Consider the following 24702-nt stretch of genomic DNA (forward strand, 5'->3'; position numbering starts at 1 on the left):
GAAAGAAACAACATAGGAGATATTTCACTCTTGTCTCCTCACACAGAGTCTTTAAAATTCTGCCTTCCCTACCCTGCTGGCCCAAAGGAGGGATAGGAAATCTTTCTATTAAAAATTTGAGATATTCATTTTTGATTAAAGATTAGCAAATTTGTGCTACAAATTAAAGACAGAGAGAATGACATGAGTTCAGTAATCAACCAAGAGTTTAATTAACATTAAGTTTAGTACCTGAGTGTAAACTTAATAAGAATGCATTATTTTTAGTACATAAATACACATGCATTTCATAACCTATATTTTAAAAATAATCTCAATTTACTCACTGTCCACGAAGGTATATGTAGCATTAAATCCTTCTTTTTCTAGAGTCAGGTCACTGACAAATTGAACTGTGAGGAAGTTACCAGAAGAGATAAAAGGAGCAGGTATGGTGGAACCACAGAACGTTGCGGCCAAATGGTCGTTTTCACTCTCCCCATCATAGAGCTGGAAAGAAAGAAGGTTCTCAGGTCTCCATATTCACAGGGAAGTTGCCCATTTTATACTAAATTGGATATGAAGTCACCACAGGTCACGACTAAGGATCTGTGCGTTGGTGTTCTATCTTAATTCAGGAGCAGATTTGTGATGGGATCAATTTTCAGAAAAAAAAAAAAGAACAAACTTGGTGCAATGCCTAACATTTGTCCTATCTTTGGGAAGGTCATATACGATTTAATAAAAAATGTGTCACTAGAGTCATCAAATCCATGGCTACCTTTACCTCTGGTCCAAGCCACTCTGTGGTCTTACGGGGACCATTGCTGAAGCCTCTGTATGGGGCTCCCTCTTTCTGCTCTCCCCACTCTTTCCTCTGTTTTCAAAATGTCAGCCAGACGCTACTGTTAAAGTGAAGTCAGACCAGGTCACCTCCCTACTGAAGAGCTGCCTCCTGTTCTCTGCCTGTTCTCTCAGTACAAAGCCAAGGCCATGACAACGGCATTCTAGGCCTAACAGAACCCGGAATCTGCTCTCCTCCCACCCTGATAGCTCTCATTTCTTACTGTCTCTGTTTTGTTCACCATCCCAGGCACAGCCACACTTCGTGGCTGATGCATTTACTATTCTTTATGCCTGGATTCCTCTTCCCCTGTATCCATATAGTTTGTTTTCCAACATTCCTCCAGATCTTTACTCAAATGTCACAGACCTGGGAAGGGTTTCCCTATGTAAAACTCTCTGAACATTTCCCTTCTCCTTTCCTGCCTGATCTTTCTTCAGAGCCAGTATCACCTGCTACATAACTCTATACTTGTTTATTTAATTATCTTCCCCTCTAAAAAGAATGCAAGTTCCACAGAAGCACAGATCTCTGTCTTGCTCACTGCTTATGACCCCAGAGTTTGAGAATGTCTGGCACAGAAAAGGCGCTCCATAAAAACCTAATAAGTGAAGAAGTGCTTGGATGTCTCTCTCCCACCACCCACCTGTTCTAGGCTGTTTTGTGTTCCCATATTGGAATACCACAGACTGGGTAATTTATACAGAAATGCATTTCTCACAGTTTCTGAAGTCTGGAAAGTCCAGAATGAAGGGACATCTGTGAGGGCTGGGCTGCTGCATGGTGACAGGATGAAAGAGCGAGAGCCTCTAGCTCTGGTCTTTCTCTTTTTATAAAGCCATTAGTTCCATCCTGGGACCACACTCTCATGACCTCATCAAACCCTAATTATTTCCCAAAGGCCCATTAGACCCATCACAAAATACCAGCAACAAATGAATCTGAGGATTAAGTTTTAACACAGAACTTGGGGGACACATTCAAACCACAGCACCACCCGCTTCCAAATTGTTCTCCCCAGATCTTCTTTATCTCAATAAATGGCTCAAGCCCCAAACTCCATTAATACCTGATTCTTTCTCTCTGTCCTTGCACTTTTTCCGTCTGTCTGTGTCCTCACATCTCCCACATCCATTCCATTCCATCTTCAAAATACATCTCAGAGAACCTCATCCCCATGGCTGTCACCAAGACCCTTAACCTCTGCCTTCGGGACGTCCTTCTAGTGGATCTAATTCCACAGAGCATCTGCAGTGTGCTCTACCAAGCTGCCCAAACATTTGCAAACTTAAATCAGATTGTGCTCCTGCTTTCCCTGAAATGCCCCAGTGGATTCTCATGACACCTACTGCTTTTATTTTTAATCAAAATCTTCGAATATTTACTTTTTCTTGCTTTTAAGTACATACATTTTGGTTGAATTTTTTTCCCTGAAATCTATATATTTTTTAATTTTTATTTTTTTATCTATATATGACAGCAGAATGCATTACAATTCTTATTGCACATATAGAGCACAATTTTTCATTTCTCTGGTTGTATACATAGTATATTCACACCAATTCCTGTCTTCATGCTTGTACTTTGGATGATGATGACCATCACATTCCACCATCATTAATAACCCCCTGCCCCCTCCCGCCCCCTCCCTTCCCCTCCCACCCCTCTGCCCTAACTAGAGTTCGTCTATTCCTCCCATGCTCCTGCTCCCTATCCCACTATGAATCAGCCTCCTTATATCAAAGAAAACATTCGGCATTTGGTTTTTTGGAATTGGCTAACTTCACTTAGCATTATCTTCTCTAACTCCATCCATTTACCTGCAAATGCCATGATTTTATTCTCTTTCATTGCTGAGTAATATTCCATTGTGTATAAATGCCACATTTTTTTTATCCATTCATCTATTGAAGGGCATCTAGGTTGGTTCCACAGTTCAGCTATTGTGAATTGTGCTGCTATAAACATTGATGTGGCTGTGTCCCTGTAGTATGCTGTTTTTAAGTCCTTTGGTAGAATACCTGCTCTTTGCCATGGTCTGCAACCCCCACCCAATCTGGGACCCCCTCTCAGATGATCACTGCTTCCTGCAAGTGCTTCATCCCAGGAGGACCCTGCCCACGGCCTCTGTTATTAGTGGCAGCTCTTTCTACAGCTCTTGACTCCTTGCTCAACTTAAATGTCACCACCTCAGAGTGGCCAACCCTACCCCATGTTGTCCTTCCCCAACATCATCCTTCACTGTTTCTTATAATCAAAATGTATCTTATTTCTTACTTCTTATTTGCTTTTCCTGGTTTCTCAACCAAAAAAAAAAAAAAAGTTAAGTCCCACAGGTGGGGGAACTTTGGATTATTCGCTGTGATGTCTTTGGCACCCAGACCCATCCCACCTACCATGACCTTCTGCCAACACTTGAATGAGTGGATTCTTGAAAACACCTTGCTTAAAAACGGAATGTTTGTCCCTTCTGAATAGTTTTCACTATATTTCTAAAATGAGTATTTATGTTTGGGGAGTTCCAAATATCGAAATCCTAACAGAACTTCAGAACAGCCACGACCACTGACTTTATGTTAAAATGCTAGGGTTATATAAAATGAAGATGGTTAGTCACTTCCAAAGAAAAAGTAAAATAAGTTTTACACTAGATGGCACTGTCTCTCCTACTTAAATATTTGAGTTCTATAATCTAAAACCCCTCATTTTGCAGAAGAGTACATTTGCCAAGTTTGAAGTAATAGGCTTTTTCCCCATAAACAAGTTAAGGTTTCATTATGATCATTTCTGTCTTTATGATCACAATCCTATTAGCAAGCATGAGTCTTCTGTGTACCAAGCTTCAAAGGTATAAAGCAGTTTCTCTACCTTCAAGGTGCAGAGAGAAACCAGAGAGAGGAAAGGTTCATAAATTAAGTATATCTCTGTCTCTCTCCTTCTCTCTCCCCATCTCCACACATGCATGTGTGCACAAGTGCATGCACTCACACACACACACACACACACACACACACACACACAGAGAGAGAGAGAGAGAGAGAGAGAGAGAGAGAGAGAGAGAGAGAGAGCATGTATAAATCATATAGGGAAACATGGGTAAAGAATGGAAGTGTGTTGGGGTTGCCAGGGTCAGGAAAGACTTCACGTAGACATTTAAGTTGGCTCTTAACAGTAAGAGACCTTCCAGATCTACAAAAGGGAAAGGGCCTCTCAGCCAGCTGGAACACGAGGCTGAAGACATGATGTATGAGATACATGGCACCTGTGTTCCATGGGACTGGAAGCTTGGGCGAGAGAACAGGAGAAATGAGGAAGTGCCCTGGACAAGGCCGTGAAGTTCTCTGCCTTTTGAGCCAAGGAGTTTAGAACTCACCCTCTAAGAGTTAGGAGGTCTGACTGAGGGTTTCGATAGATAACTGTAAATGTGAAGGAAACTGAGAGGGAGAAGCCACGGCTGGATAGAAGGGAGTTATGTCCAAGCCTAGCCCTATGCTGTTGTTGCATTTGTTAACTCTCTGCCATAATAAGACTTCCCCTAATTGAATTGAAATAGACATTGGTTGGCCTCTGGACAACCAATATGGGTTCCTGGACTCCTCTGCAGTCAAAGCCAAAGTATTCTGCCTCTCCTCCCTGACCCTCTAAGGACACCATTTTTTCCACTACGGACTTTTGCAGGGTGGCTCTACAGTGTGCTGGAGGGGTGCACTGTGCAAGACTCAGGAGGACACAGATGATGCCCTCCGGACCAGGATGATCACATGCAGCTATGCCCTGTCTTCTGGGAGCCCACCTTTGCTGGCATAACTGCTTTAGAACTGGAGCTTGAATTATGACCTAAGTCTTGGGGATGTGGGTATATGCTGAGAAAAACTGTGTGTTTTCTCACCTTTTAAACTCTTTAACAGTTTTAGACTCTACTTAATATCTAGAAGGAATTGAGCAAATAATTCAGTGAAGGACAGTCTCTGACGACAGCTACTTTAAGGGCCTAGCGTTTACCTGGTCATCAATTTGTGCAGTTGAAGAAATGGGAAGGAAATTTGGGGATTTTAATTTCTGAAAACTTTAAATTCCCAAGAGCAACAGACTCTGAAATTGGAAATTAATTCTTTTTCAAAATTATCAGTAACTCCAGACATTAATTTTCTTAGGATGGTATCCTTTACTATATCCCAGGATATTTAATAACAGGAGGACTTTGATAGTCTTATGGAGTATTTCTAAGTTGCTTCTTAGAGTATCTTCATGGATTGTTTCATCTTACTGCAGAACCTCTGACAGGGTCTGCTTGACAACACACTGGGGCATAAATTTGGCACGGGGAAGAGAATACAGGGTCATTTTTTCAGGTGTGGGGCTGAACTCCAATCTACTTCAGAACCTTCTGGGGGGAAAAACTGTGCTAATCTTAATGATCTTAGGAAGAGCCACAAAGAAGCAACGATTAGAACCAGCTCCAATACAGGTGTTTTCATAGTATGTGTTAGTTTTTTTTGTCCCTCGACAACATACCTGAGATAATCAACTTAAAAGGAGGAAAGGTTTATTTTGGATTCTGGTTTCAAAGATTTCAGTCCGAGGTTGCTCGGCCTTGTTGCTTTGAGCCTATAGCGAGGAAGAACATCATGGCAGGAGAACAAAGCAAAGAAGGCTGTTCCCCTTATAGTGGTAGAGAAATGAAGAAAGAGATAGGAAGGGGCTGGCATCCTACTCCCTGCCTCAGGAGCATGCTCCCAATGACTCAAGTTCCTTCCACTGAGCCCTACCTCTCAGAGATTCCACCACCTTCCAATAGTGCCACACATTGGTGATCAAGCTTTTGACACATGGGCCTTTACGAGATATTCAAGGTCCTATCAGATAGCATTAAACATATATATATATATATATATATATATATATATATATAAATCTTAATGCTCTTTTCCAGTGCTTGGAGCAATATCTGGAATAAAATTATCTCAAATTAACATTTATCAATAAGTAACTAAATGAATGAATGAGTGAATGAATGGTAATGAATCTGATGTCTGTGTGAACTGCTGATCCTCTCCTTAAAGATGGATAGTGCTGGGCTGGGGATGTGGCTCAAGCGGTAGCGCGCTCGCCTGGCATGCGTGCGGCCCGGGTTCGATCCTCAGCACCACATACCAACAAAGATGTTGTGTCCGACGAGAACTAAAATAAATAAATAAATATTAAAAAAAACAAGATAGATAGTGCCTCTTCCAGTGGCTAAACACAGACCAAATGGTTAAGCCAGGGGTTGAGACAGAGGTTCCCAGTGAGGTCGATACCAGGCCCTTGGGAGTGTTTTACACAAGTGTGATGTTTTCTGGGTTTATAACTGGCATTATAACAATAACTTGGAACTGTGGCTGGCAGTCAGTGTTCAAAAGCCACATGGCTGAAGCCCACAGGACAGTTAGCATAGACAACTTTCACTTCAGATGGAAAAGGAAGACTTATAAAATATTGGTGATGAACAGTGTCACTGATCAGGCTGAGGACATGCTTGGGGACTTTAGGTGGAGCCACCTCTTTTCTGCTGATTCCCTGTTTTCTTTGCATAGAAAGTCAGTTAGGGTCACAGTCCTGACCCTCTCTGCTGCCTCACCACTGAACACCACAGGAATATCTGAACCCATCAGGGGTTTGGTGACAAGAAGCTGGCTTGAGACTATATAGTACCCAGCCCCTCCTTTTCTCCTTAATTTTGGTAGCTAGCCTCCTGCAAGAGTCACAGTTTTGTGATATTCCTCCCAATTTTGCAGAGGGTAACAACTGAGAGTAAGATTCCACTTATTTCATAAAACCCCACTGAGTCGTCCCATGGAGGAAGCCCTTCCTGAAACCTCAAATGAAGCAGGACGGATCCTCTTCGGCTATTCATTTCTACATCGTTCATATTCTGCATTTTTTGGCACATTGCAGAATAATATATCTGCTCACATGTCTGTCTCCTCCACTTGACTGACAGCTCCTGGGAGCTTTCACTCCTCAAGTTAAGTCTTTAATTCAGCACATCTCCAGTGCCAGGGGCAATGGCTGCCAAATAACCTCATGAAATGAATGTGATGTTGATTTTAGTAGCAATTGCTCAGTGAAATACACAATTCACTATGTACCACGGTTATCTTACGTTGAGTCAACTCTTTCAAAAACACGTTATAGAATTATGAATGAATGGCAGAATTGGCATGATTTTGCTTATATGTCTACCTATAGAGTTGAATTAGGCTAGCTTTTCTAAAAAGTGACTTTATTATCATATCTAAGAAACAATGTAAAAGGAATCAAATATCCCATTTACCACAGAAGATCTCTTTATTAGACACCTGTCAATTTCATATTCCAAAGCTATTTTTTGTTGGCCAGTTACTAGAAGTAGGAAAAGCTATAAATTAAGGGAAATTGCTATCCCAAACAGGAAAAGAAGAATAGACTTAAACACAATATCTTTAGGGAAAAAAGATATTTTATTATGAAGTTAGAAATTACCTTACTGGTTTTGATGTTGCTGTTTCTGTCCTAAGTGACTTGAAGAAATTCTGACAATTACAAGCTGTTACATGACATTATAAAATTACACTGATAGAAATAGTCTTGACAGCAAATTCAGCCAACTCTCCTCCTAGCAAGACCACACCCAGGACATCCAAGATGAATTGAAATTTGTAGTTTATATGTGAACTGATTATTTTTAGTATTTTAAGAAAAGGAAATTCCATATCTTCTATCTTATCTAGAATTACTCAAAGGGATAAAAGAGAAGTCAATTTGTGAATGAATTATGTCAAGCACAGTGCTGAACCCTCTAATATGAATTATTTTTAGGCTCAAAATAGCCATGCAAAGCAAACATTATTATGTTATTTGTTTTTAATAATTGAAGTGATAAGAAACCAGGAAGATAAAGAAATTTGATAGCAAAATTGAGTTTGAGTCACTATACTGTCAGGCTCTAAAGCTTATTACCTTTAAGTAAAACAAAGGGAACTCTTGAAGTCTTAAATATCAGTTCCAGGCCATTCTGGTCATTTTGGTCTCATTTTAGAAAAGAAGAATTCACCCTGAGTTGACATTCCTGTTATCTCCAGAGTTTCATGAACTCCCTTCAATCTGACCACTGTCCCAATATTTTATTAAAACAGTTTTCATAAAATGGAATGAGTTTGTTTTTCAAACCTTTCTTGGCCTCTAATTTGTAAATTTCATTGCATGGATCACAATCTTTGGAAAAGAATCTTCCCCTTGACTCCAGTGACATTACCCCATTCCTGATTTTCATCCTGCTTTTGTAGTTCATTTATTTCTTATCCTGCCACCTCCAAGTGGGTACCTTTTCTGGAAACTGAGAGCAGTTGCACACTAAGAAACCAGTACTTCTTTTGATTTAAGGAATGCTTAATTGCTGTTTCCTCTATTCATGGAGCTATCTCCTTATAGCAGCTTGGTCCCATTCTCTACACACTTCAATCCCATATGTCTGTCACCAAAACCACCAATCCCTTCTTAAGAATACTTCTTTTTTTTTTTTTTTGGTGTCCTAGTTATGGTGCTTATCACAGTGAAAAAATAAGGACTCGTGTTTGTATTTCATCTATGACTTTTCCTTCCCTTTATTTTATAACAGGTTTCTTTAAAATGTAAGACAATCCTAGAACTTATAAATTTTTCTTGCACCTGTCTTGCTCTACCTGATTCCACCCTCTTCTCACCTAAGAGTGAATTCTCTCTCCCAGGAGCCTTCCCAATCCCCTCTCCTTCCAATCCACCCTGAATGCTTATTCCCAGTTACTCTTTCTTAAAAACTGCTCTCATCAGATTGCTGACTCGTTGGAAAACTTTCAACCTGTTTGTATTTGCAGCTGCATAAAATTTAAATTCATTAGTTTGACTTCCAAGAACCTTTATAATCTGTGTTTTCTCTACTTTAAGCAATCTCATTTCTTGTTACTTTAGCAATATTCTGCTCCAATAAAGCCAACCTTTTTGCTCTGTAAATAAAATACATCTTTAAATAAAATGCACATTCCAATTTTATGCCATTTTTTTAATGTTCACCTTGCCTAGAATTATCTCTTGACTCAAGTAAGATTTTCCTTACTCTATGAAGTTTCTCTTTTTGTAGTGCTTGAACCCAGGATCTTGCACATTCTGGGCAAGTGCTCTACCACTGAGCTATGCCCTCAGCCCCTTCCCTTTTTCTTAAACTTGTACCTTATTTCAAGCCTACACCTAATGCATTAATTAACACTTTGATGGTTATTATCCTGAACTAACTAATCACGATAGATTTGCATGTTATCCCTTAATTTTCCAATCAGACTTAAGATCTCCATGGAAAGAAATCTTGCCATTGATGTTGATTTTCCCTTTAGAGTATATATATTGACGAATGCTACTTAACACTAGTAATCTGAATTTATATACCCTGATACATACAATAATTTAAAACTAGAAAGTCATTTAAAAATTAACAGAGCAGTCTCTTGTTTTACTTTTTAAAAAAGGAATATAAAACTGTTTATTGACCACTGGTCAACAGTATTTACAATAAAGTAAACAATATAGTTGGGTAACATTCTGATTACTACAAAGTCATTTTCCTGGCTTGTGTTGAACCAATATTCCAAGTAATGAAAAGATTGTGCCTACATGTAAGGAATGAGTTGGGGAAAAGATAAAGCCATGCAGTTCAATAATTTAGACTGTAAAAATTTGCTCACCCATTTATGTGAGCAGGTTGTAGATTGCCAACATCTCTAGCCATCTGATTAGGTTTCCACGAGCCAAATCTCATGACATTCCATGAATCATGATGTTTTAACACACAGATTTCAACTTTTTCAAAAAGGAATGGCTAACTAGAGGAACCCTTAAATGTCCACTTAAGTCTTGCTTAGCTAATTAAATTAGGATTTGTCTAGTTTCCTTGTCTTGGAGAAGTTGTTAGTAGTGATAGTATTTTTCCTTTCCAGAGTTTTGCAAATAAAACTGTTGCCTTTATGTGACTATAGATGTAGATTTGGTGTGGCTTCTTTTAATTATACAATTTAAACTGCCCAATTGACTACAGAATCATTTATTTAAGCTGAAGGGTTAGGGCTTCAGGGAAAAATTTCAATTAATTTGAAGAGCCTTATTTCTTGGTTTACTTTTTTTGATAGGGAGGTACTGGGGATTGAATTCAGGGGCACTCAACCACTAAGCCACATCCCCAGCCCTATTTTGTATTTTATTTAGAGACAGGGTCTCACTGAGTTGCTTTAGTGCCTTGCTTTTGCTGAGACTGTCTTTGAACTCGAGATCCTCCTGCCTCAGCCTCTGGAGCTGCTGGGATTACAGATGTGGGCCACTGCACCTGGCTCTTGGTTTACTTTTAATGTTATTTGAAAACTAAGATATTTTTTCTACGTAAAAGTAATAATAGAAGTAAGTCTAAAAACTTAAGAAATAGACAAATTAAGGGATGATTACTTGCACTGAAGACACTGTCATTTATTTTAGAATTCACCAAAGGCTCTTTGAGTATCTCTCTCCATACAATAAATCTTCCCATAGATCAACTCTTGATGAAGAGGGAACTGAGTCTCAAAGCAATTATAAAAGCCTCACAGAATTTCTGAGTCATCCATATTAAAGATTAACTTGATATGAGGATGTAGCATCTGTAATATTATATATTGCATCATTGAAGAATAATTCCTTGCAAAAAGCAGTAGTACTCACCATATCCAAGACTTTCTAAAGCTTCAATTGGAATATAGTATCCTAAAGCCTGGGATTCCTTCACACTGCTGTGATATAATAATCTTACCTTGACATAATCATAAAGGCACTGTTGTGAATTGGTCATTGCCTCCAGATCAAACGTATTGAAGGTGAGTTGAATGAGTTTGTTTACAGGTGCTATTATGAGCCATGTGCAGCTTAAGCCTTTGTCATATTTTCCATTTGAATCAGAATCAGGAGAGACAAAGGTACCATTGGAAACTGTCAGATAACCGCCACATCCGTGTTGTGGCCCTGTGAAAACAAAGACGTCACTGTGCAGACCAAGCAGAAGAAATTTTGAATTTTATGAGAAAATTTTGTTTTGTTGTTATTTATTTTCGTGGTGCTGGCGATTAAACCCAGGGGCTTTCTACCACTGAGCCACACTCCCAGCTTTTGTCATACATATTTTCTTATTCTTTTAAGACAGGGTCTTGCTAAATCACCCAAGCTGGCTTGGAAGTTGCAATCTTCCTGCCTTGGCCTCCAGAGAAGCTGGGATTATAGGAATGCATCCCCATGGAAGGTTTTTAAAAGAGCATAGCTTCCATTTTTCTGTCACACTTTTATGAACATTATCATGGAACTTCTGCAGGCTGGGGCAGGTGTCTTTTCCCCTTGCCTGGTTCATTCTCTACTTTCTTCTCTCTCCACTTCCACCATAGGCCCTGAGTCACCTCCTTATCAAGGGGACATGGTTACCTAGAAGAGTGATTAACCACATTTGGTTCTATGTACAGTTTTGGTACTCTTGTGTGATTTATTGAAGCATTTCCCAACCTCGAAAAATCCAATTTTGTACAAAATCAAGTATTTTGCACAATAAAACTGGTGGAGAATATGAACATATTTTATTTTTATGTTCCACTTTTATGAATACTGCAAGACACAAAACTGAATTTATGAAGGTTTACTCAATACCCCAAGATAACTGGATCTCAACAAATTTTTTTATTCAAAGAGTCTGATAAAAAGAGGCTGAGAAGCATTTCACACTATAGTCTAGGTTATATTAAACATTAAACCACACTCTACCTTTTTTTTTTTTTTTTTTGGTGCTGGTACTAGGGATTGAACCCAGGGCCTTGTGCATGCTAGGCAAGCACTCTACTAACTCTACCAACTGAGCTACACCCACAGCCCCTAAACCATACACTATATGTGATTTTTTTTCCCAAATCAGGGACAAAGAGAAAGCTGAAGAAGAAGAAAAACTTCAACTAGGGAAAATTGTCTACTTTGAAATAAAAATTTTCTAACAGAATAAAAATACAAAAGGTAGAGAAAGAACACTCTAAAGATGACTAAACCACCTATTAGAGAAACATATAGAACAACATCTTTGGAATATTGGATTTAGTTTTGTCCACTCCACAACCTAAGAAAGTACCTCAGATATGATGTAGGAAAAGCTTACAATTTTAAAAGAAACAATGGGGAAGAATGTTGAGGTTTGGATATGAGGTGTCTCCCTGACCCTAGAGCTCCTGTGTTAAAGCAGGAAATGAAAGGATTCGTTTATGACAGCTGTAATATAATCAGTGATTAATTCATTTGATATATTCATGATTTAAAAGGTCTACAGTCCTTGATGGTCACAGTGGGTGGGTAGGGTATGGCTGGAGGAGGTGGGTCACTGGGGGAATGTCCTCGGGGATTATTTCTTGACTCCCTGGCTTCCCTCAACACCCTGTTCTCTCCCCCTCTTACTTTCTCTCTATGCTTGGTGGCACCCATAAGGTGAGCAGCTTTCCTCTGCCACACTCCGCAGTCACATTGCTCCATTTTGTCTCAGACCCAGAGCAATGGAGTCATCTGACCATGGACTGAACCTCTGAAACCATGAGCCCCAAATAAACTCTTCCTCCTCTAGGTTATTCTTGTGCAGGTATTCTAGCCACAGTGATGGAACTGTCACTAACACAATGAATTTAACTCAAAACAGTCACAGTAGGAATGGAGATTAAGTTGGTGCTCAAAGGAACACCCATAAAGCTTGTAAACTACACAGATATAGGTCATTACCAATTCCAAAGTTAAATTTCATTGTGTTGGCCTTCTATCTCTCATTCCAATTACTCATCTGATAACACTGAAGGGATTGTTTTCAACATTAGGGTGCACTAAGATTTTGTACTTGGATCTTGGCAGGAAATATTAACAATGGCGGCCCTCCTCCATCCTGATCACAAATCCAAAGGAGGGCAAATGTATGGAGTTACTTTCAGCATGGTGCATTCTTCAATAGGTCAGGTTGCCCTCTCCAAAGCTTCTAAGTCAGTTAAAACTGTAGAATATTTTCACAGTCACACATTTTCTAGAGTTAAAAGGTCCAGTCATTGAAATATACACATACAGTATTCACTCACAAAAATTACTCTGAAAGCTAAGTAATAAATGTAGCTGCACTACTATTTTGGAACCATGCCTGTGAACTACTGAAAGAACTGGAATTTAAACAGCTTTTATTCCATCATAGACTGTACTTAAGGAAACCATTGAAGTTTATTGGCATGCATAGCAGAACAATTACTTTAGGTATAATGAAATGGTGAGTTTATTTATTTATTAAATATTTTTTTTAATATTCAAGTAAGTATGTATAGGATTGAAGTGGAAAAAGATTAATGGTAGTCCATTAGAATTGACAACCAAGGAAATAATAACGATGTAATGTAGAGAGTAATCTACGTTTTTAGAGAAGCAGGCAAAAACTTGTAGTTTTGGAAAAAGAGAGAAGTTATTTCAGGCTATGTGGATCTAGAATATTCCAAGGAGGAAGTAACATTTGATTTTAAGGATAAGTAGAAAAAGATTAGGTAGGAAAAGGATTGAGATCAGCAATTCCAGGCTGAAAGGTTCATAGGTCCAAAGGTTAAATGGATAAGAATTTATATTTTATGCATAGGAAGGCATAATTTTGTCTGAGAAAACAATAAAAAAAACATGAAGGATAAAAATGAGGACGAGGATTAAGACATGAGGATCAGTTATTCCACAGAGGGTCTCGAATGCCCCATCATGGAATTTGGCCTTCAGACTTTATTCTGTGGATAATGGAGATCCACTTGAAATGTTTATCAGGAGAGTGTTAGGAACAGAATATACTTTCTAGTCAAGTTTGATCTAAAAATTAATCTGTAGCAGTATTTTACATGTAAGGGAAAGGGACTGGAGGAGGCGAGATGAGTTAAGAGGATGTTGCCACAGTGTGAGCTAGAGGTCACAAGGGACAAGACAGAGTGAGAGGTTTATATACACGATTTTATTAGCCTATCAACTTTAAAAACAAGTGTTGTTTTCTAGAAATTCAAGCTATAGATTTTATTACTACTTGTTTATTAGTTGATGCCAACAAGTTAATAAGGTCAGTATGATAATCATACTTGGTCACAGTGATAATTAAAATTATGCCATAAGGTAGACACAGCCTCATTCCACAGAATCTCAGAACAAGGGTCCTTAAATTGTTGGCAAGCACTGTAATGGACTGAGTAGCAAATTGGCCTCTTTCTAATTCTTCAGTGCCTCCATGTTTAGTCTTCCTGTTTGCAGTGTTCCAGAAAGGACAAAGTTCATTTTTTCTGACCCCTCCACACCAGCCTTTGCCATATGACTTGCTTTAGACAATGACTGTTAGTGGTCACGATGGAGGCAGAGGACTTATGCGTGCTTATCATTTTTTTTTTTTTTTGGCAAGGCATTTTGTGCTTCTATGATCCACTAAAAGACCTGACCCTGCTAACTGCTGGTCCAAAGTGAAAGTGGATTCATGTGAAGCAGACCTGAACCCAGTCTGAAAATTACAGCCACGCATGGCTAGCAGACAGACTGAAACAGAGGCAGGCAAGCTAGTCTGCAGACCCATATGTGATAAAAATAAACACTTTTATTGTAAGACAATAGCTTTTGGATGGGAAGGGTCAACCAGTACACAGACAAATGGCTTGTCAGAGTTATCAAATTATAATGTAGCACATTGCTTAATTCATAAACTATACACACAGAATAAAGATGGAGAACTAGCATCATCATCAGACAATTCTGGCCAAAATAGTCAGATAATCGAAGTCAAAACAATATTATACAAGTGAAGTGGTGTTCACGTGATGCTAGAAATGGTAATCACTGATTTCCCTACTTTAGTATCTAAACATGGTGCAGCTGCTCCATGCGTCTGCTCCTCCTACAGCAAAATGGAAATTCAAGTGTATGTGTCTTTTGGGAAACATAAAGATCAATACTAACAAAAGAAGGCTGCTTCACCCAAAAGTGCTGCTGCCATGTTACTATTTTTGTATTTCAATGATAGCAGGATAATATAGAACTCTGTGACTATGAAAAAGAGTCCGGTACATAAAATAAACACACACACACACACACACACACACACACACTCACACACACACGTATTAACTGTACTGCTATTTTGTCCTTTTCTTTCCTTTTTTTCTTACTCCTCCTTTATATATTCTTGGTATTGGGTACTGAACCTAGGGCCTTGTGCATGCCAGGCAAGCACTCTTTATTGATATTCTGAAATTACCTCTTTTTACTGGTATAATGCATCTTAACCTTGATGTGCTTAGTGTCATAAATCCATCATCTTCCTCATCGTTGCACATCTTTCTACCAGGCAGACAATGCTCATCCACCAGCATCTGCTTCATTAGTCAGGTTGTGACAGAGCCCCTCTGACAACACACCCTGTTTCCAGACCAAATCTTACTCTGATCTTCCCAAAGAGCAAACATGTCACTCAAAAGAGCTATTTCTTTAGAGGAAAATAAAAAATGTTTTGGCTACAAAACTACTGGAAATATAAACCCAGGAGAAGAAGTGAGATTCAGGTCCAGATCTACTTAATTAAAAATCAGTAAGAGAATCCTAAATTATTTTCCTCCAATGATTAAAAATCAGAGTGAAGTACAAACAAAGATCAATCTGATAAAGAAAGAAATAGTTCTATCTAAGAGCAAACACCTTGGAGGCTTTAGTGGAGTGAGCTACAATTTTAAGTAGTCACCTATTTGAAGAGCTGACATTTTTGTGGCTGATGCTGCATGCGGCTGACATTTATTGAGGTCTTTTAGATAGCATCTCTGTCTCTGGACAACTAGTACTTAGGTGGCTGATGGCTAGCTGGACTTACAGATAAACATGAGTCTGGCTTCAGGCACTTTGCTGTTTTCCAGCAACATCTATGATTCTGGGCCATCGTCTAAATATATAGCAGCAAAGCACAAAAAGCATAATAGAAACGCACTCAAGGCCAGGGCCAGAGGGAAATGGCAGCACAGCCTGAGAGTGTCATCTCAACCATAGAGATGCAGGGCTAGATCTTTATAATCCTTGTTTTGAATAAACCTTACTGAGACTTTCAAAGTTGTGGTATACAATAGTTCCAAAGCAGTAAATTCAATTTAAAAATCAACTAGTATTCAGCTGAACTTGTTTTTCTCTCAAAAGAAACAGAATTTATTATTTTACTCCCTGCTCTCAAGTGTGCACAATATTTCTGGGATAATATTTATATCATGCAAGAAAAAAATATCTTAATAGTCTTTGTAACATGAGTTGTTTCTTGGGTTTGTGTTTAGTAACTTTACTCAATAATATATTGCAGTTTAGATAGCCTAATTTGAGACATAGCCTAATGCAATTTGGAACATATATTGACTCTGGTCATATTTGGGAAGAATACTGTTAAAATTCTAAAAGAAAGACAACTTACTAAATGAAAGGTAACTTCAACAGCTAATCAGTAGATATAGTCAACAGAAAAAGAGCAGTATAAAGTACAGGTCCACAATTTAAAATGGTTCAACTTATTACTGTTTTTAACTTGAATATAGAGTGAAAATTATACATGTTCAGTAGAAACTGTACTTAAATACAGTAGAATTTTGAATTCTCATATTTTCTTGGGCTAGTGACATAGATGCAATCCTCTCTCACAATGCTGGGCAACAACAGTGAGCCACTTGACCATGAAGGTGAACAGCCAATACTCCACAGTTTACTTCTTGCTGAGCTCTGTTGTTCAGTAAGTTGGGGGGTATGTTAAATGTATTTTTAACCTATAATATATTCAACTTACAATGGATTTTTGGAACATAGCCCATTGAAAATTGAGGAACATCTGCGTAAAAAAACTTAGGAAACGGAGGATTTTATCATTACCTTCTAATTGATTTTGCATTATTCAGATATTGCTAAAATATTTTATATATGCATCATTGGTCCCAGGGAATTTCATGGGAACCATTCTTTCCAACTTTGAACCTTAAAAAATGATGAAGCAAAATGATATGATCATGTCAATTAATGTTGGAAAAAGTGTTGACAAAATCCAGCAGACATTTATAATAAAGTCAGCAAACTGGAATAGAAGGGAAATTTCTCAACTTAATAAAGAGCATGTACAAAAACTTACAACTAATAGCACACTTAGATGTAGAAAACTAAAGTCTTTCCCCTTAAGATCAGGAATACAGTAAGTATATTTCTTTCTTATCACTTTGAGTCAGCATATTATTAGAATTTTTGCCAATATTAGGCAAGGAAAAAATAATATACAGATGGGATAGGAAGAAATAAAACTGGTACCATTTGCAGGTGTCATTATTATCTATGTAAAAAATTCCAAGAAATATACAGAAACGTCCTTACAACTATGAAAAACAAGCTCAGCAAAAACTCTGGATATATTACATAAAAATCAATAATATTTCTATATACTAGTAATGAACAAGTGGAGGCCAAAATTGAAAAACATATATCAATTATATTAATTTTTCATCTCTGTGATCAAAATACCCATAAAGTCCAATTTAGAGGAGGAAAAAATTATTGAGGACTCACGGTTTCGGAGGTTCAGGCCTTGGTTGGAGGACTCCATTGCTTTGGGTTCAAGGTGAGGGAGAACGTTATGGCGGAAGATAGATGCTCAGCTTATTACAGATGGGAAGCAGAGAGAATGTGAGGTGGAGGGGTCTCAGGGAAGATGAACCCTTCCAGGGAACTCTCCCAATGACCCACCACCACCAGCCACACCCCACCGACCCAGAGTTACCACCTAGCACAGCAGCCCTTTAGAATGGACAGATTAGGTTATTAGTTCTCATAATAATCACTTCATTTCTGAATATTTCTGCATTCACATGGGAGTTTTGGGGGGATACCTCATATCCAACTCATAACAAAAGTTAATGAAACATGTATAGGATATACGTGTCAACAATTCCAAAATGATAAAATAAATAGAAGAAGAACTAAATAAATTGAGAGACATATCTATTCATGGATTAGATATATTGATTATTCCCAAAATGATGCACAGATATATGCAACTCCTATCAAAACCCAGCAAGGTTTAGCTGCAAACAAACAAATACTTATTTTAACTTTATATGGAATGACCTTTAGCTAAATAAAATAGTTTTGACAAAGAAAAATAATCTGTAAAGAATTACTATACCTTATATAAGGCTTACTGTGTAGGCATAGTAAACTAGACAACATGATAGTTGTGGAGAGTTAGGCTCATAGATCAACAAAAGGAATAGAAAACCCAGAAATAGACCACACACATATGTCATCTGATTTTTTATCAAAGTGCTAAAGCAATTCAATAGGAAAAAGTATTTTCAACAAATGATACTAGAACAATTGGACATCCAGAGGCAAAGAAATTAACTTCAACCTAAACCTCAGACTTTAAGCAAATGAATCAGAGACACAAACTAAAAAATATAAAACCATTAAAATGGAAAATAGCAAAAAACAGTTCAGAACCTCAAAGTAGGAAAAAAAATTCTTAGGCTTGATATCAAAAAACCTAATCCATAGAAGAAAAACTCATAAATTGGACTGCCTCAAAATTAAAAACTTTTGTTCTATGAAAGACTCATTTGAGTGGATGCAAAGACAAAGTATAGACTGGGGCAAAATATGTACAAACTACATACCTGAAAGGGACTATCATTGAGACTACTATATAGAGAATTCCCAAAAATCAAAGGTGGAAAAGCAAATGGTTCAGTTATAAATGGAAAAAAGACATAAACAGATATTATGTTAAAGAAGATGTGTGGATGTCATGAAAACAAATGACAATTGCTCATCTCTAGGGCAACACAAACCCAAACCACAATGAGATGTTCTTGCACACCTTTCAGAATATCCAAAATATAACTAAACAACCATGGCAGCAAGAGCTCATCATGGAGTACAGTCCTCTACAAAGGGATAACCAGGCAAGAGTACAAAGTTCTCCTAACCCAAATAATGGAAGCCACATGACAATGGAAAGCATCTTAAAGTGCTGAATAAAAAGAAATGTCAAACTAGAATTCTATATGCAGAGAAAACAGTCCTCAAAGTTGAAGACAAACTAATGTCAGGAAAAAAGTTGCCACAAGTTTTGAAAATGTTCTGTTAAGAGATAGCAGGGATAACAGTAATGCACTATTTAGTCATCATAAAATAGGTTGCAATATATAAGAGGTAAAATTTATAAAATAAAACCAAGTATCCAATAACTTTTAAATAATAATGGAATTGTTTTATTGTCATTCATGTATTAGTTTGTGCCTTGTACTATTGATATTTCAACTTTTACTACTCTGATATTTCAACTTTTATTCTTTCATTATTATTTATTTAATAATAAAAATATTATATATACTGTATATTATATATAATTATATCATACATAATTATATATAATATTTTATCATACATATAATTATATATATATATATATATATATATATATATATATATATATATATATATATATATTTAACAGTGGCAGGAATTATTTTCCCATTTCTCAACACTTGCTAAGTGACCTTGACAAGGAACTTAATTTCTTTGCAACTTAGTACCCAATCTATACACTGAACATCATGACCAGCATACCAATCAGGGTTACACCATTTAAAAAAAATTCTAAATTTTTTTCTTTTGTGAGAATCCCATGGTTAAGGAAATTTGCTAAGTTGGAGGCCATAATTTTGAGTTCCAGATCTTTTGTTATAGGTTTATTACCTTTATATTTCAAAGTAATTATACTCCCCATAGCTGAGCTCTTTACCACTATGCTACAAAAAGCCAACAAGGACAGATGTCTCATTGGTCTGCCACTGACACCAAAAAGATAATGGGCTTCTAATATATGATAGTGTGTGTATACTATTTATAAACATATATTTATAATGTTACAACATAAATTATATTTATACTACTTGTTATTTTATAAATATTTAATAAACAATCAAATATATCATAAGCCTTCATATACTACAAAATATAGTACATAATATATTAATATGAATATAAATGGATATTAAGGTTATAAACTATTTGCACTATAAATATAAAATGTAGTATAAATATACAATTATTCTATATTATATTAATAAAGGGTATGGTTTATGTAAAATATTCTCCTTTCCTATAGAAAGGAAGAAACATAACAACTGCTACAGTCATATGCAATATTTACACAGTATAGTATGTTACTAAATGTTAGTATATTACTACATATACTATTCATACTAAATATACTATTCAGGATGGTACAGATAGGCATCCTGTGAGGAGAAAGCCAGCAGTATCCAGTGAGAGACCGAAGCAGCTCTACCCCAAAGCAAAGGGAAGCTGTTACTGTCTTTCAGGAAGCTCATCCCTAGGATGTCTGTCCCTCCCTGGGTATTTTTATCAAATGCCACAGAGGCCATGTAGCCTCATTAGGAAAAGCGTGTCAGGAAGACAGTCCAAACTAGCAAAGCTTGGCTTTACCTCTTACAAATCCTTTGACCACAAACAAATTACTTAATCTCCTCAATTTGTATTTCCTCCTTTGTCAAATGGGGTAATTCCTTTCTCCTGGGGTAGTTGTGAGGCTTAGATGAGGTAAGTCTATGGAAGGCAGCGTGGGCTACATCTGGAGTAGATGCTTGGGGACAGGACGTCATTATCATCATGTCCTGGGATTTTGTGACAAGTCTTCACTTGCGAGTGAGCAGAACATAAAGCCACCACACAAAGTTAGCAGACTTTCCCAGTATTAGAACAAAGGGAAGAACACAGATCCATAACACTAATATGGTTATACTTAAATGATTCATTTGTGTCCAAAGGATATTTGAAGATTTTTATTGCTGACTGACTATATTTTGCTTTTAGGTTCCTGGGAACACTACATCAGTGATAAACCAATCTGAACCAAGATGATGATTATTATAGGAAATCTATGGTTATGAATAATTTAACCCCAAACATCTAGTTATCTGAGACAGGAGTGGGTTTCATTTGGGGAGGGCTGTGTGGCTTAGGTCATGCAGAATGTTTCCTCCCCAGCTCTTGTTACTGAGTATTTTTCAAGTGTTATCTTATATTCCACTAGTAACTCAATTTTATCTTAGCTTGGTCTCCACTGTACCATCTGGTTTATTTTCCCAAGGACAGCCTTGTCCTTCAAGTCCTGGTCTTGAAGCAATCTGGTCATTCTGAGGGACACAGACTCTGATATTGGAATATGTTTATTAAAAACCTTTCCTTTCTTCTTGCTGATCTGGCACCTAACTCTAGGTTACTTGCTTTTGTAAGGCTTTGGTGAACTACACATTTGGTATTTTCTTTATCCCATTCCCACATTCTAAGCCAAGCAAAAAATTCTTTTCAATAAAACCCACAGAGAATAACCTGCAGATAACCTCGTCTTTGGCATCATCCCCCTAGGGAAGTCTAATCAACAGTGAAAGTTACCAGGCTTAGAAAGGGCGGAAATAAGCTTAGTCTAGTTTTCTATAAATGGGTTTAGACTTTCAGCTCATCTCATTCTCAGACTTCGTTAAGAGGGAGAAAATGACATTAAGGAACCAGACAAATAACATTCCCTGGTTGCTTTCGAGCAATACCCACATTATTGCTAAACTAAGAGGTATGTGAGCAGTGGTTTATCAAATTATTCAACTGATAATTCAACTATTTTATTGCTCTTGTACTTCAAAAAGTCATGTAGGTTAGCAGCTTACATCAGACTGCCAAGAGGCACCCAGAGACACACACACATGTATTTTAAATGTCATTGAATATGTTATGCCTTATTCTTTTATTGTTTAGCTGCACAATTTCAGAATGTCCCTCAAAGGTTAAACTTAGTACCACAACTGTGAAAGTTAAATAGAACAGAAGCAGAAGCCTGGAGTTGACATGTTCGATTTTTCTCCATTTGTTGAGACTATTTTCCTTTGTGGCCCCTGACTCTCCTCAGCATTTTTCCCCCTTCTTTTCCTATCCTCATTTACAAGCAAACCATTTTTCAATTTCCTCAACTTCCTCTCAATACCCCCAACTGTGTCCTTTACCATGTTTGAAAGATATTTCCTGAATGTTAAGGTAACAAGTAAAAGTCCAGACTCTAGCGGGTGCAGTGGTGCACACCTGTAATCCTAGAGGCTCAGGAGGCTGAGGCACAAGGATCATGAGTTCAAAGCCAGCCTCAGCAAAAGCAAGGTGCTAAGCAACTCAGTGAGACCCTGTCTCTAAATAAAGTACAAAACAGGGCTGGGGATGTGGCTCAGTGGTTGAGTGCCCCTGAGTTCAATCCCCAGTACCCCCTGCCCACCTCAAAAATCAGGTCACCAAACATACCTGACCCAAATGTTGAGCCAGGTCCACTGTTTGTAACACTGGACAAAGTGATTCCATTTACCTCCCTGAGCAAGAGCTCAACTATATCAACCACATTGAATTTTGAGAATGAGTTGAATCTAATATAATACATAATACATGTTATATGTCTCATAATAAAATATAATTTTGAATCGGGCATAAATTATGCTTTTATTCTTTAATTCATTCATACAGTCAGTACTGTTGAAGTAAAAATTATGTGCTAGGCCTCTGCAAGGTCTTAGGATTTAATTAGAATTTAGCTTTTGATTTCAGATTCAAGTTTGTAAAACGTACTTGAGGACTTTATAATTAGATGTCAGTGCAAGGTGGGTATGAAGGAATAAAAAATCACTCAGTTTGAAGAGCTGCTGTTGAGTATGTTGACTCTTTCCATTGCCACCCTTCAGCCACTCTCTAGCCGGGGTGGGTGGGGTGGGAGCAGGTTGGAGTCTTATAGATATTTAGGACCATTACTTTCTAATATGTTATCTTCCTTTTTGACAGCGAAGGTGCTTTATAGGAATTAGCTTTCTATCTCAAAAAAATAGAAAGAGGTAATATTTCAGACTGATCTTTTTTAGTGCATAAAAATTGAGCTCAGAAATGTTGTAGGACTTTCCTAATGCCATCTCACCAGGGGTATCATAACGCATCAACTGGATCATGGCCTGATCTATAGCTCTTCCCATCAGGCTATATTTCTATTTTTGTTGGACAATGAGTCAGTGTGTCCTTGTTAGACATGTGATTTGATATTTTTTCCTTTATCATAGCAAAGGTTCAGAGTCTGACCCTCATGCCACCTGATTCATTCTTCATATGACAAATGCCCCAGGTGAAGCAAGACAGTGGCCTTACTTGTTACCTTAACATTCAGGAAAAATCTTTCAAACATGGTAAAAGGACACAGTTGGGCTGTGGCTGAGGGAACTATGAGCCCTGTGTCCTGTTCCCAACCACTGATGTCTCTTGTCCCTGATATTGCTGTCTTCTTCAGGGACAGGGCCTTGTCCTTCTATGATGTGTTATCCTGCAGGGGGTGCTCCTTACTCTCCTGGGCAATTCACTGACTTAAATGACTCAGAACCTACTTGTGCTAAATTCCTAGGTGAGTTCTGAAGTTCCACTGAAGTGGTACAGAATGTACTGTTTCAGAAAAAAAAAAAAAATGAAACAACAATGGTGCTGCCCAGTAAACACATGAGTTTAAAATCCCCAGTCTCATATCATATCTAGAAGGTCAGTGTATAATGTGCCTAGTGTGCCATGAAAAGACCCGCTGAGCAACGCTTTGGTTATGAGAGCAGCCCAGTAAGAAAGAATGGATGTGATCGTGATGGATCATATCCCACAAGTGCCAAGTGCTTTGTCTGTGACACACAGAGCAGAGTCATGACTGAAGCAGACTTTGATGGTAAAGGAGAAGCTGAAGCTAATCTAGCAGAGGTTGCTAGATTAAAGGGTGTTTGTAAGTGTCAGTTCTGCCCTGCACAGCCCACCCACTTCAGCCAAACCCAAAGAACCAATGGCTTTTTAAACTTTGTGAAACCAGAGTCTGAACAGCTGATGAAAGCTATGCACGTGGTCCAGAAAAATGCTCAAATCATAGGTCATTTCAAGTTTCACAGATCCTTGAAGCCCAGTATGATCATTTTTCTGGTTATCAGTCATTCAGGATCAATCATCCATGTAGTGTTGAAATGCACAGGAAATATGGGAAGGCGAATTTGTATTACAGATAGATGTTAGCTCCTCAGCCTTCCTTGCTTTGCTTTCTCCTTACCTCATATCCCACACAAAGGCTCTAACAAAAATTCCGTAATAACAGAAATTCCAAGGCATTTTAATCAACACACATGTAGCAATTAGCAATGAGGGGCTATTTCCACCAATTCACTCTGACCCATTACTACACAAATATAACAAACGTCAAGGAGAACTTTGTGCAATAATCACATAATTATATAAACTGGGCTCTTTTCTGACTTCTGGAAAATTAAGGCAGATGTACATAAATTATTGCCAAGTATATAATCTAAACAGCCAAGCTACGAGTCTCCACTTAGGGCTTTAGTCAAGATATAGCTAAAGGGAAATGTTACAGACTCCAATGATCTCCTCTCCACATCCATTATTTATGCACTGAGGATGTTCCTTCCTAGGTGAACTGAGAGCCTTGGGAAAATGCACTGTCTCGTTCACAAAGTTGCTTTCCCTTTCCTTACAAGAAAGCCCGGGTGGTTTTAAATGGATGAGTTCAAGGAGGAGGGCTAATACCCTATTAGCCACGTCTAACTTTTCTGAAATCCATATCTGTAACTAAAAGATTATATAAGCCCTAGAATTAAAGCTGTTTTTGTTGCTGATTCCCATTTCTTCATACAACCAACAAGAATGAAAAGTTCTTC

At 37.8% G+C, this 24702-nt stretch overlaps 1 protein-coding gene across 1 annotated transcript in view; it reads right to left on the reverse strand.

Moving 5' to 3' along the window:
- The window catches only part of CUBN (cubilin), a 307889-nt gene that overhangs the window by 20930 nt on the left and 262257 nt on the right, over positions 1-24702 (reverse strand). The window contains exons 60-61 of the mRNA XM_081299156.1: positions 10650-10858; positions 327-489 (exon numbers count right to left, since the gene is read on the reverse strand). Of these exons, the coding sequence (XP_081155282.1) occupies positions 327-489; positions 10650-10858 (372 nt within the window). The remainder of the gene's footprint in view (positions 1-326; positions 490-10649; positions 10859-24702) is intronic.

This window comes from Spermophilus citellus (assembly GCF_964194105.1).
Source record: "Spermophilus citellus genome assembly, chromosome: 6".
Lineage (NCBI taxonomy): Eukaryota > Metazoa > Chordata > Mammalia > Rodentia > Sciuridae > Spermophilus > Spermophilus citellus.